The 12,481-nt window shown below is 39.4% G+C and overlaps 1 protein-coding gene across 3 annotated transcripts in view; it reads left to right on the forward strand.

The window, feature by feature from the left end:
- Positions 1-12,481, forward strand: part of PKHD1L1 (PKHD1 like 1) — a 196,712-nt gene that overhangs the window by 137,993 nt on the left and 46,238 nt on the right. For all 3 annotated transcript variants that reach the window (XM_070075409.1, XM_051843973.2, XM_070075410.1), the window contains exons 62-67: positions 531-652; positions 3,198-3,288; positions 6,526-6,674; positions 6,756-6,878; positions 7,760-7,871; positions 7,953-8,069. In XM_070075409.1, coding sequence (XP_069931510.1) covers positions 531-652; positions 3,198-3,288; positions 6,526-6,674; positions 6,756-6,878; positions 7,760-7,871; positions 7,953-8,069 — 714 coding nt within the window. The remainder of the gene's footprint in view (positions 1-530; positions 653-3,197; positions 3,289-6,525; positions 6,675-6,755; positions 6,879-7,759; positions 7,872-7,952; positions 8,070-12,481) is intronic.

Genomic DNA, 12,481 nt, shown 5'->3' on the forward strand with positions numbered 1-12,481 from the left:
TGTGGCGAGCTGGTAGAACTGCCACCTACAGTGCCGGTATCCCATATGGGCACTGGTTCCAGTCCTGGCTGCTCCATTTCCAATCCAGCTCTCTACTGTGACCTGAGAAAGCAGTGGAAGATGGCCCAAGGCCTTGGGCGCCTGCACTCATGTGGGAGACCTGGAAGAAGCTCCTGGCTCCTGGCTTCTGATTGGCCAACTCCTGCCATTGGGGCCATTTTGGGAATGAACCAGTGGATGGAAGACTTCGCTCTCTTTCTCTCTACCTATCTCTATTTCTCTCTCTCTCTGCCTCTGCTTCTCTGTAGCTCTTTCAAATAAATAAATGAATATTTAAAATAAATAAATAAAATAATATCTAGAAGGATTGTTTTTCAGGCTGAAACTAGAAAAATGATTTCATAGGAAAAATGAAAAACGTTATACACAGAGTATTCATTTAAAATGTGACATACAAATTTTGCAAGTTTTCTTCTTCCCTTCCACTCCCCTTCTTCATTTCCTCCCTTTCTCTTTTTCTGTCTGTACAGGCATAAGGATATGGGGGGATGCCAACAGAGTCCGAGGAAATTTGGTTGTGCTTTCAGTTTGGCCAGGAACCTATCAGAACAGAAAAGATTTAAGTTCTACCCTCTGGCATGCAGCAATTGAGGTAATGAGAACACTTTATAATTGTTCATAATTGTAATTTAAAATTGCATTTTCTGTAGAAATAGTAAACTTCAAAATAGTATTAAAAGCTATTTCTTCCTCAGATAGTGGTTAAGGAATTAATACAAGTGAATGAACTAGTAAAAAGATATGAACTCTGATAGCCGTTGTTCTTTTCTTTCTGTCGATGTCTATTTGTTTAAATAGTTATCTTATTTCATTTCTTCTCCAACATGATTTGTTATTTTCAAATTTGTACAGGGGCTCACTGCATCTCATTGAGTGCCTTATGAATGTTACTACTTAATTCTGAATCTAGTTTCTTCCCTCATTTAGAAAATTAGAATGAAAAAGGACAGCATTTCTAAAATACCTTTCCCATCTAAAATTAGGATTCTAAGTGCAAGGTTATTTGTACTTAATCTAATATTACTAATGACCCTTCTTGTTTTCAATGAAGTTTCTTCATTACTATAGGTCTTTGTTTAGCTGTAGACTGAGTTTGCAAGCCAGAAAATAGAAAGCATAAAGAAAGAGTTTGAAGAAGATAGTCAGCTTCCTCTTTTGTTAATACCATTTGCCTATACTGTAAGAACAAAAAGGAATTTAGAAAGATGTGATAAGGGCCAGCGCCGCAGCTCACTAGGTTAATCCTCCGCCTAGCAGCGCCGGCACACTGGGTTCTAGTCCCGCTCGGGGCGCCGGATTCTGTCCCGGTGGCCCCTCTTCCAGGCCAGCCCTCTGCTGTGGCCAGGGAGTGCAGTGGAGGATGGCCCAGGTGCTTGGGCCCTGCACCCCATGGGAGACCAGGAGAAGCACCTGGCTCCTGGCTCCTGCCATCGGATCAGCGCGGTGCGCTGGCCGCAGCGCGCCAGCCGCGGCGGCCATTGGAGGGTGAACCAACGGCAAAAGGAAGACCTTTCTCTCTGTCTCTCTCTCTCACTGTCCACTCTGCCTGTCAAAAAAAAAAAAAAAAAAAGAAAGATGTGATAAGAATTGAGTTTTGGTTTTAGACAATTTATTAATGTTTACCTTAAGATGAAATCTTAAAAGTAAAACAATATACATAAATATTCTGCTTTCATCTATTTATGTTAGAGTGTAATCAAATGCCAATTTCAAACCTTTAAAGTTATCTGTAGCTTTTGAAAAATAATACTTATTTTATATTCATTGATTCCATTACTCTGTATTTAAATCATGATCTTTTAAAATAAGAATGTTTCACATGCTTCAAATGATTAAGACTTTTGACTGTTTACTGATATCATAATCTTTTTTAAATGACTTAAATGTATATATGTATATATTGGGAGAGGATAGAGAGGGAGGGAGAGGGAGAGGAAGAGGATGAGGGAGAGACAAAGAGTCTATCTAATGGTTTACTCCCCAAATGCATGCAAAAGCCAGGACTGGGTCAGGCTGAAGCCAGGAGCCTGGAACTCAATCCTGGCCTCCAACATAGTTGGCAGGATACTTGATCTATCTTCCACTGCCTTTCAAGGGAGATTAGCAAGAAGCTACATCAGAAGCAGAGCAGCTAGGAGTCCAGCCAGTACTCTCTTATGGGATGCCAGCATTACAGGTAGCAGCTTATGACGCTGAGCCATAGCCTACCCCCAAAATTGATTTTTTTTTTCTATGCTTTCATTTTCTACCACTTGGATTTGGCTCATAGTATAAATTGTGTAGCAGTTACTAATTTCTTGTGGTAATCTAGTTTTTCTTTTATTATAACAGGTTTTATTTAAACTAGTTAATGTCTCCATTAAATCTTATGGTACACTGTAATCACCTTATCTTTTTATTATGAAATCAATTACATTGCTTACAAAATGTAACTAAAAAAGAGTGGCAAAATCCTTGTAACCTTGCTAAAATATGGGACTTTGGTCTATGACCTATAAATTTTAAATCATATCCAGTAGATTTTGTAGCTGATTTTTTTAAATTTATTATAAGTCAGAATTACAGAGAGAGGGAGTGAGAGGCAGGGAGGGAGGGAGAAAGAGAAAGAGAGAATCTTCCATCTACTGGTTCACTCTCCAAGTGACCACAACAGCTAGAACAGGGCCAGGCTCAAGTCAGGAGCCGGGAGTTTCTTGCAAGTTTCCCACATAGGTTTCAGGGGACCTAGCGCTTGGGCTATCCTCCACTGCTTTCTCAGGCACATTAGCAGAGAGCTAGGTCAGAAGTGAAGCAGCCAGGACTCAAATTGGCACACATATGGGATACTGGCACTGTAGAAAGCAACTGTGCCACAGTGCCAGCCCCTACCGAAATTTTTTAAAAATCTCTTTAATACAGTTTTCTAATGAAGTTCTGGGTGCAGCACCTTGATTTACACAAAGAATCTAATGTAATTTCAATACTTCATTTGTAATACATATTTGAAAAGGATGGATAATGAATTAAATTTTTCCTCCTGAAAATATCATCGTAATTAAAGGTTTTCATGAGTAAAAAAAAAAATTGTTATGTATTTACTCTCAGTGTGGAATTATGTAATATCCTGATTTAGAGTGTTTTCTTTATCGTTGTGCTAGATAAATAGAGGGACCAATACAGTATTACAAAATAACGTTGTTGCGGGATTCGGAAGGGCAGGATACCGCATTGATGGTGAACCTTGTTCAGGTAAGTATTATAGCACAGAATTACAAAAACTAGGAAACATTTTGTCCAAATTTGTTAGAACAAAGAATTATTGCTTGTTAATTCAGTGTGTGATATCTCTTCGTTTTAGATACTAAAGAACTCAGCAAGGTAAGCTATTCCAAGGCAACATTGGAGCTAAAGAAAAATGGATAGCCTCTTATGGAAAACTTTGTTTTCTTAAGTTTATTTTCCATAAACTCTAACAGCAGCTTCAGTTCTTGATTGAGGTGGTATTGTCGTACTGAGGACTTGTCCTCCTTTACAAAAACAGCACTTCTAAACATAGAGATACATGCCTGTTAAGAATTTGCCACTATTTTATACTTAGTATTTAACAGAATAAATGTTCACTATTTATGTCATAAACTGTATTCATGAGAACATCAAAGTAGATAAACAGTTCTCAGATACATTTCTCTCTATTAGATGGATAAAAATCAAGAATTAACTGAATATTTACTCTTCTAGTAAGGCTGTTGGGAAGCTGGAACGTTACATATTGCTGGCTGAAGGGAAAAACATGTTAAAACCTCTACATAGGGGAACTGACAGAATGTACCCACATCATCCATACATTTGCCTATAACTCAGCATGTTCACTTCTCCTAAGCTAACCAGCAGTAGCCTTTATACAGTTGAAAATTGATTTAAAAATAAGGTTATTAATCACAGCATTATCTGTACTAGCAGAAAAACACAAACCACCCTGTGTCCTGTACTGGCAGACAAGTTGCAGAAAATCAAGCACTGGGTCACCAGGCCCTTCTCAAATAGAAGGCAGAAGAACTCTTTGATATGGAGAAATCTCCAGGATATTCCTAAGTGATAAATGGAAGATGCAGAAAAGTCTAAATAATGCTGTTTTTCATACATGTGTTTTGTGGAAGAAAATAAGAATGTGTATGGTCTTTGTATTTATGTAAAGAAGCACTGAAAGTGTAAACACTATAATTGATCGAAATTGAGTGGGAACATGTGACTGGGGATTATTTTCCCTAACCTCTTGGTTTATCAAACATGCACATGAATAATTACCATAACAAAAATAAAATAAATAATAAAACTTCAGACTTTACCTGTTTAAAAAGTTAAAGGAATTTAAAGGAAATGGGGCTTTCTCTGAAAATTTTATCATCATCTAGTGTAGTTATTTCTTAGCAGCTTGATAAGGTATAATTTATATACCATAAATTTCACCTATTTTTCATATGCAAGTCCAATAAGTTTAACTTCAAGTTTCTTTTAACCAGTATTTTTCTGTCAATTTAAAAACTTATTAGATTTAATCTAAGTTTATTCTTTTGCAAAATTTAATTTAAAGGAATAAATACAACTTTTTCAACAGATCTAATTGATTCTTTGGTATACACTCTTATTAAATATTTTAGTTCTTAACATCTTATAGTGGCTTTCTTTGACTTAAAATCTTGAAATATGTGATGTTTGGACAATCTATATTAAGTTGTTTTGTTTTTTGGTAAATCAAACTATGAATATTTACTAATAGGTATAATGCCATGTAATGTATTTTTTACTATGTTGACATTATTAAATAATTGTGTTTGTAACGAGGTTTGGATTGATGGCAAGTGAAATATGAGACACCACAGAGAAATGGAGCACTTAAGTTCCAGCAGTGTACATTATTTTATCTAATTCATCACCCATAGTGCTAGGAAAAGTGCCATTTGCTGAGTCCAGAGTTGGAGCCACACTTGTTCATAGTGCTATGTTGTGAGTTCAGGGGAGAGGTGTGTAAACATCTTATGGGGAATAAAATCAAGACCAGGCAGATCATAAAGAAAATGTAAACCCCAAAGGACTATGATGAAGAGAAAAAATATCAGTGGCATATAGTAGGAAGTCAGATGACAGGAGACCTAGTAAGAGAGTTGGAGATGGTTCTCTTCAAAGAGAATCCTCCAAACTGTGCATATTTAGGGAGGGAATTATTAATGCTATTGTTCTGATTTGGGCATAAGGAAAACTTTCATTATAACCCACTTTTATTTTTTTATTTTTTTTAATTTTTTGACAGGCAGAATGGACAGGGAGAGAGAGAGAGACAGAGAGAAAGGTCTTCCTTTGCCGTTGGTTCACCCTCCAATGGCCGCCGCAGCCGGCGCGCTGTGGCCAGCGCATCGTGCTGATCCAAAGGCAGGAGCCAGGTGCTTCTCTTGGTCTCCCATGGGGTGCAGGGCCCAAGCACTTGGGCCATCCTCCACTGCACTCCCGGGCCACAGCAGAGAGCTGGCCTGGAACAGGGGCAACCGGGACAGAATCCAGCGCCCCGACCAGGACTAGAACCCGGTGTGCTGGCGTCACAGGCAGAGGATTAGCCTAGTGAGCCACGGCACCGGCTATAACCCACTTTAATTGTGCTGTATATTAATAATGAGTATAGTTTCCATTTAGTGAGAATATTCACAATGGAGTTGATGTGGGCTATTTCATTTCATTTTAAAGTAGTCCTTATGTGGCACTAAAAATTTTTATACAGGAGGAAAATGAGGTTCTAAAAGGTTAAACATCTCTGCCAAAATCAGGCATACATTAACTCAGCTAACATCTAGACTTCAGGAATATAGTGGTGAGTGAGCCAGACATAGTGTCTTTTCTAAAGAAGTTTACATTCTAAGTGGAGGGTTGAGATGGCTAATTCATGAATAATTAATAATAGGCTATCAAGTGGAAAAAATATTAATTGTAAAGTAGATTCTGACATACTATTGTGAACCAAATATTCAAAGAAGGCCTCTTAAGGAAGTGTTTCAACTTGAACATGGGATGGCCAGAGGATCTAGCAACAAAAGGGTGTGCAGGGAAAGCATTTTCCAGGTAGCAAGCAGTGTCTTTGTATTTCATGTTGAGCTTTGTTTGAATATAAATGCCATGTTCTTTCTAATAAAATTCATATTTAAACAGATATTACATGTTATAATTCAGGGGTGTTAATACTATATCAGTGTTTTCCAAATGAATAGATATGTAATTATTCTAAGCAATGATGAACAGATAGATAAGGGTAAAGATTGAGTACAGTAAATCAAAACACAGGTTTGTGAAAATACTTGATTATCTCATTAAAATCTACATTGTGTGTGTGCACACACATCTGTGTTTAATGAATTTTATTAAGTTTAACTGATTCTTCTTATTAGCGCTCTATGACATTATCTATAATAATAACTCACAGATTCCCTATTTCCTTCCAAGGTCAGGATAATCCCATGGAAAAGTGGTTCAACAATGAAGCACATGGAGGTTTATATGGTATCTATATGAACCAAGATGGCCAGCCTAGATGCTCTCTTATACAGGGATTTACCATTTGGGCATGTTGGGATTATGGAATTTATTTTCAGGTAAATGTTATTGAAGATGATGATTGTTTGTTTTCTTTGTGATTGTCCTTTGTACTATGTAACCTACAAATTGCATTGTAGACCACAGAGAGTGTGCATATCTATAATGTGACCCTGGTGGACAATGGAATGGCCATTTTTCCAATGATTTATACGCCAGCTGCCATATCTCACAAAATTTCCAGTAAAAAAGTACAGATTCAGGTAAGAAATAAATAGAGCCACAATATAGTGAAAGATCAACTGTGAGATGGGTAAAAGTATTAAAGGACTAATAAGAATAATTTCCTTGATGTCTATCCTGCTTAGTCCACAATGTCCTGCCTTTGTTCATTACCCTCTAATCAGAAACTCTTCCTCTTTATCTCACCTTTATCATCCTGCTTATCACCAATGAATCTTTTTCTTTAAAGATTTTCTATTTATTTTTATTTGAGAGGTAGAGTTACCTCTCAAAGAGAGAAGGGAGAGACAGAAAGAAAGGTCTTCCATCCATTGGTTCACTTCTCAAAGGCCAATGGCCAAAGCTGGGCTGATCGGAAGCCAGGAGTGAGGAGCTTCTTCCAGGTCTCCCACGTGGGTGCAAGAGCCCAAGCACTTGAGCCATCTTGCACTCTTCTTCCAGGCCATGAGCAGAGAGCTGGATCAGAAGAGGAGCAGCCAGGACATGAACCACCACCCGATGTGGGATGCCAGCACAGCAGGCAGAAGCTTAGTCTACTACACCACAGCGCTGACTCCCATCTATTAATCTTAAAGGAATCAAATTTTCACTTCCATTAAGGTTTTCCTGAACTAACTTAGCCACTAATGACACTCTACTTTTGTTCCTACTGCTCCCCAGATATATTTCCATCATGGAACCATGACTTGCTGTTACATGTAATTATTTACGTATCTGTCTTCCCCCTCCCATTCTGAGAGTCATTCTAGTCAGGGCAGCAAGCATATTGTTTTGCTGAATAAATGATCCATTACTCAAATATAGTTTGTGTTGTTCTACAATAGATTGAAATATTATTTACTATTATATTCTCCTCAAGAAGAGCTATTATTAATTCTATATGATTTGGCTTTTTTAATAGAACTCATTAATTGTTGGAAGTAGTCCTGAATTTAATTGCTCAGATGTCCTGACCAATGATGATCCCAACATTGAACTCACTGCTTCCCATCGGAGTTCTAGACCTCTATCAGGTGAAAAATTTGGAACTTTAATGTTGGTGTTCGTATGAATGCATATTCAATTTCTGCTAACTTTTTCTTTTTTTATAAAAGGTGGGAGAAGTGGGATTTGTTGGCCTACCTTTGCTTCAGCTCATAACATGGCACCCCGGAAGCCCCATGCAGGGATCATGAGTTATAATGCTATCAGTGGCCGTTTGGACATCTCAGGCAAGTTTGAATATGGGCTTTCACAAATCTATTCAAGGAAATTCTCTAGATGTTGATGGGGGAATGGATGAGGAGTATACGGTGAACTTTTCTATTCCCCTAGTCTGTAAGGGTGAAGATTTCCAGATACTGCAGTATGAACTTGGAGGAATTGTCCCATTGTGATCTCATTGTCATTTGCCCACCACTTGCCAAAAATGGGTTCTTTAGTCCAAGGCAATGTTATATAGAATGTCATGTAATTAGATGACTGCAAGTTCCAGGATGATAGTACTGAGTATCTCTAAGGAAGAGAGGAAAATTAATCTAGGAATACATTTCAATACCACTCAATATGAATTATTACCCTTCCCAGGGTAAAATAATTCTGACAGTATCAACATTAATCTAAGTAATTATTTTGTCTCATGAGAAACAGCAGTGAAGAAAAGACTCAGCTTTGATTTTAATGCCTGGCAATTTGATTAAGACATGAAGTTGCAAAACTAGCTCAACTGACCCTGGGCAGAAGGGACTGAGGCTATTGAGTCCACACAGACTCTCTCTCCACCAAGCCTACTCCATTTATAAGCCTGTTGTGTAAGAGTTGAAGTGACTGAAGACAGTGATTAGCTGACATCTGTTAGACAAAGCATTCTTATTCATCAGATTTTTAGGAATTCTTCTGTATTGTATATTTTTGGTAGGTAATAATCTGCTTTTTGTACCCACTTTTGTGGGTTTTGTACCTTTTGTACTTGGATCCACAGATCCATGTAAAGGCTTTTCCCTGACTATTCAATCTAATTCCTTCCAGAAGCCTGATGAATCAGCCTGTCACTCACCACTCTCTATAAGTCCGCATTTATCCCTACCTCAGACCATTTCTCTCTCCATATAAAGTAGATGACCCCATGTAACTACCCAAACTTCTATCTATTGGAAGAATCTTCCCTTACCACACTCATTCAAGGGCACCCCTGAGTGGTGCCGAAATGCAGTAGATTCAGTTTAGTGACCCCGTTTTTCTGAGCCTTTTTACCACCACCTCCCCTTTTCCACAATTATAGAAGTTCAGGGAATTATATTTCATTCAAATATGTCAGTTATTATTTCCAAATTTCTGAAAGTCATCCCAGCCACATATTAGAACTAGCTACAGCCGGCGCCATGGCTCACTTGGCTAATCCTCCACCTGCGGCGCCAGCACTCTGGGTTCTAGTCCCAGTTGCTCCTCTTCTAGTCCAGCTCTCTGCTGTGGCCCGGGAAGGCAGTGGAGGATGGCCCAAGTCCTTGGGCCCTGTACCCACATGAGAGACCAGGAGGAAGCACCTGGCTCCTGGCTTTGGATCAGTGCAGCGCGCCAGCTGTAGCGGCCATTTCGGGGGTGAACCAATAGAAGGAAGACCTGTCTGTCTCTTTCTCACTGTCTAGCTCTGCCTGTCAAAAAATTAAAAAAAAAAAAAAAAAAGAACTAGCTACACTAATATATAATTCCCTGAGTTCAGGTCCTATGGAAGGCAAGATTTTTCTTGCAAGGCATTTGCCTCTTTAGAAGTCTCTGCATTATTTTAAGCAAGTGAGGCATGGAGTTACCTTCTAATATGAGTGAGTAGGCATATACATATACATATATATATACACATATTATGTACATATCTATTTCAGAGTATGTATAGTGTCCATATACACATATATATTATGTTCAGTACATTCTGAAAGTTCAGGGTTCAGGTGCCTCTTCCCATGTATTGGTATCACTGACTTTGATATACAAAAATTGCTAGGTCTGAGAACTCAACCATTTCTTAGATTTTGAGGTTCTATTAATGATACAGTTAGATCCTGAGCCTTGCTTTGAATTTGTGATGGTTCAACGCAGATTTCCTTTTCTTTCTTCAAAGAATTAGTATGAGACAGCAACAGCCATTCACTTCTGTATTTTTTATAACTACTTTTTCCCATGTACCACTCCAATGCCAGGGTCACTGTGGGATCCAGAGTATTTTCTTCAGCCTATATGGTGTCCAAGTTACCAGAACTCTTAGCAATATCCCGGTAACAACATGCTAGGGCATTTTAACATATTACCTACCCTGGTCCCATTTTCATTCTAGCTAGCAAGTCATCTGAATTCATAATCTCAACACTACAGTGTATATTTTAGGACTACATCCTGTACCACCTAAGTCAGGTTCTCTAGAAGTAGAACCAGAGGGCCAGTGCCGCGGCTCACTAGGCTAATCCTCCTCCTGCGGCGCCGGCACTCTGGGTTCTAGTCCCGGTTGGGGCGCCGGATTCTGTCCCGGTTGCTCCTCTTGCAGTCCAGCTCTCTGCTGTGGCCCAGGAAGGCAGTGAAAGATGGCCCAAGTCCTCAGGCCCTGCATCCACGTGGGAGACCAGGAGGAAGCACCTGGCTCCTGGCTTTGGATCTGTGCAGCGCACCGACCGTAGCGGCCATTTGGGGAGTGAACCAATAGAAGGAAGACCTTTCTCTCTGTCTCTCTCTCTCTCTCACTGTCTAACTCTGCCTGTCAAAAAAAAAAAAATAGAACCAGAAATTGATTTCTTTGTTAAAAAATTCTTTTTGAAACACACATGCACACACACACACACACACACACACACACAAGAATGACAAAGGGAAAAAAAAACAATAAGATAGAGATCTTCCATCCACTGGTTCTCTCCCCAAATGCTAAAGCCTGAAGCCTTGAACTCAATCTGGGTCTCCAACCCATGTGGTTCACCCTCCAAATGCACGTAACAACTGGGACTGGTCCAGGCTAAAGCCAAAAGAACCCAATCCAGATCTCCCACATGGGTGGCAGGGACCCGGGTATTTGAGCCATCATCTTTTGCCTTCCATGGTGTGCCTTAGAGGTTAAGCCAGAATTAGAAGCAAAGCCAGAACTGAAACCCAGGAACTCTTATATGGGATGAAGCAACCCAAGTAGCATCTTAATTGTTGCACCATGCCCCACCCAGAAATAGATCCTTATGCAAAGAGGTTATTGGAGGTTTGCTCCCAGAAGAACAGGAATGAAGGAAATAGAACAAATTGGATGAAGTAGCCAGCAGTTATGACCTCAACTAGAGTGAAACTTCTGCCTTATACTTCAGAGCATTGTGGAGCATAACTTACACCATGTAGCTTTAAAGCAAAGAAGTCTTTGTATTTCCTGTCGGTCAGTCATGGCTGTGCCCCTAGTGGTGGGTTTTAGGGACTGTATAACCACAGACAGCTGCTGCAGCTTTAGAGAATTCCCTGAAGATGCAGCTGAGAGTGGTTTACAGCCAACTCTTGCAGGGTGACCTGGGGAATCAATACACTGTTCCTGCAAAGGAAATCTGGGTGGGTACAAACAGCATCTAGATCTACTGTTGTATTTTATTAATATTTGCCTACAAGTTAATTTTGATGTATATAATTTCTTCTTAGGATAAAATATAATTAAGAAGGGTAATAGATAACACATAAGTAATTTCAGAAATTTTGAGGTCACATTATGCTTTTCTCTAATCTGAGTTACTGGATTTTAGAAGATTAAGTTTTTGGATCCAATCAATTTTATCTTTTGGCAGCATTATATCAAAGAGATCAAAAGAGGCCAGTGCTTTGGTGCAGTAGGTTAAGCCTCCACCTATGGCTCTGGCACCCCATATGGGCTCCACTCCCAATCCTGCTCCCTGATAATAGCCTGGGAAAGCAGTGTAAGATGGCCCAAACAACCATGTGAGAGACCTGGAGGAAGCTCCAGGCTCCTAGCTTCAGATCAGTCCAGCTCCAGCCATTGCGGCCATTTGGGGAGTGAACCAGCCAATAGAAGACCTCTCTCTGAGTCTCTCCCTCTATCCATAACTCTGCTTCACAAATAAATAAATCTTTATTTACAAAGAAAGAGAGATCGAGAGAAAAATAGTGTTTCAGTTAACTTTTGCTGCAAATTAAACCAGCCTCTAAATCTACAACCTGTAAATAACCATTTATTAGCTTGTGATCCTGTGGATTGGAAACTTGTGTTTTGTTCAGCAGATAGTTCTTCTGGGCTTATTTATTAGGCTACCATCAGTGTATTGGATGGTTATGGGTGCTTAGTCTATAGCTATGCACTGGTTAGTCTATGACTATGGGCTTGTTAGTCACTTCCATGTCTGGTAGTTGGTGCTAGCTGAGAATTGGTGCTGGTCACTGGATGGAGTGATGGGAATCATTGAACCACATATATTCAAGGCTCACTGACATGTTAGAAGTCACACAATTCTCTGGAACACCAAGAGAGAGCAAACCCTGACAAAAGCACTTTCTAGATCTCTGCTTATGCCATGATTGGTATTTTTCTACTGAATAAATCAAGTGGAAGCCCGAGTCCAGAGAAAATGTAGGGGAGATTTACCCAGTGGTATAGGGATGCAACAAAATACCACAAATA

The sequence above is a fragment of the Oryctolagus cuniculus genome, chromosome 6 (genome assembly GCF_964237555.1).
Source record: "Oryctolagus cuniculus chromosome 6, mOryCun1.1, whole genome shotgun sequence".
In the NCBI taxonomy this organism is placed as follows: domain Eukaryota; kingdom Metazoa; phylum Chordata; class Mammalia; order Lagomorpha; family Leporidae; genus Oryctolagus; species Oryctolagus cuniculus.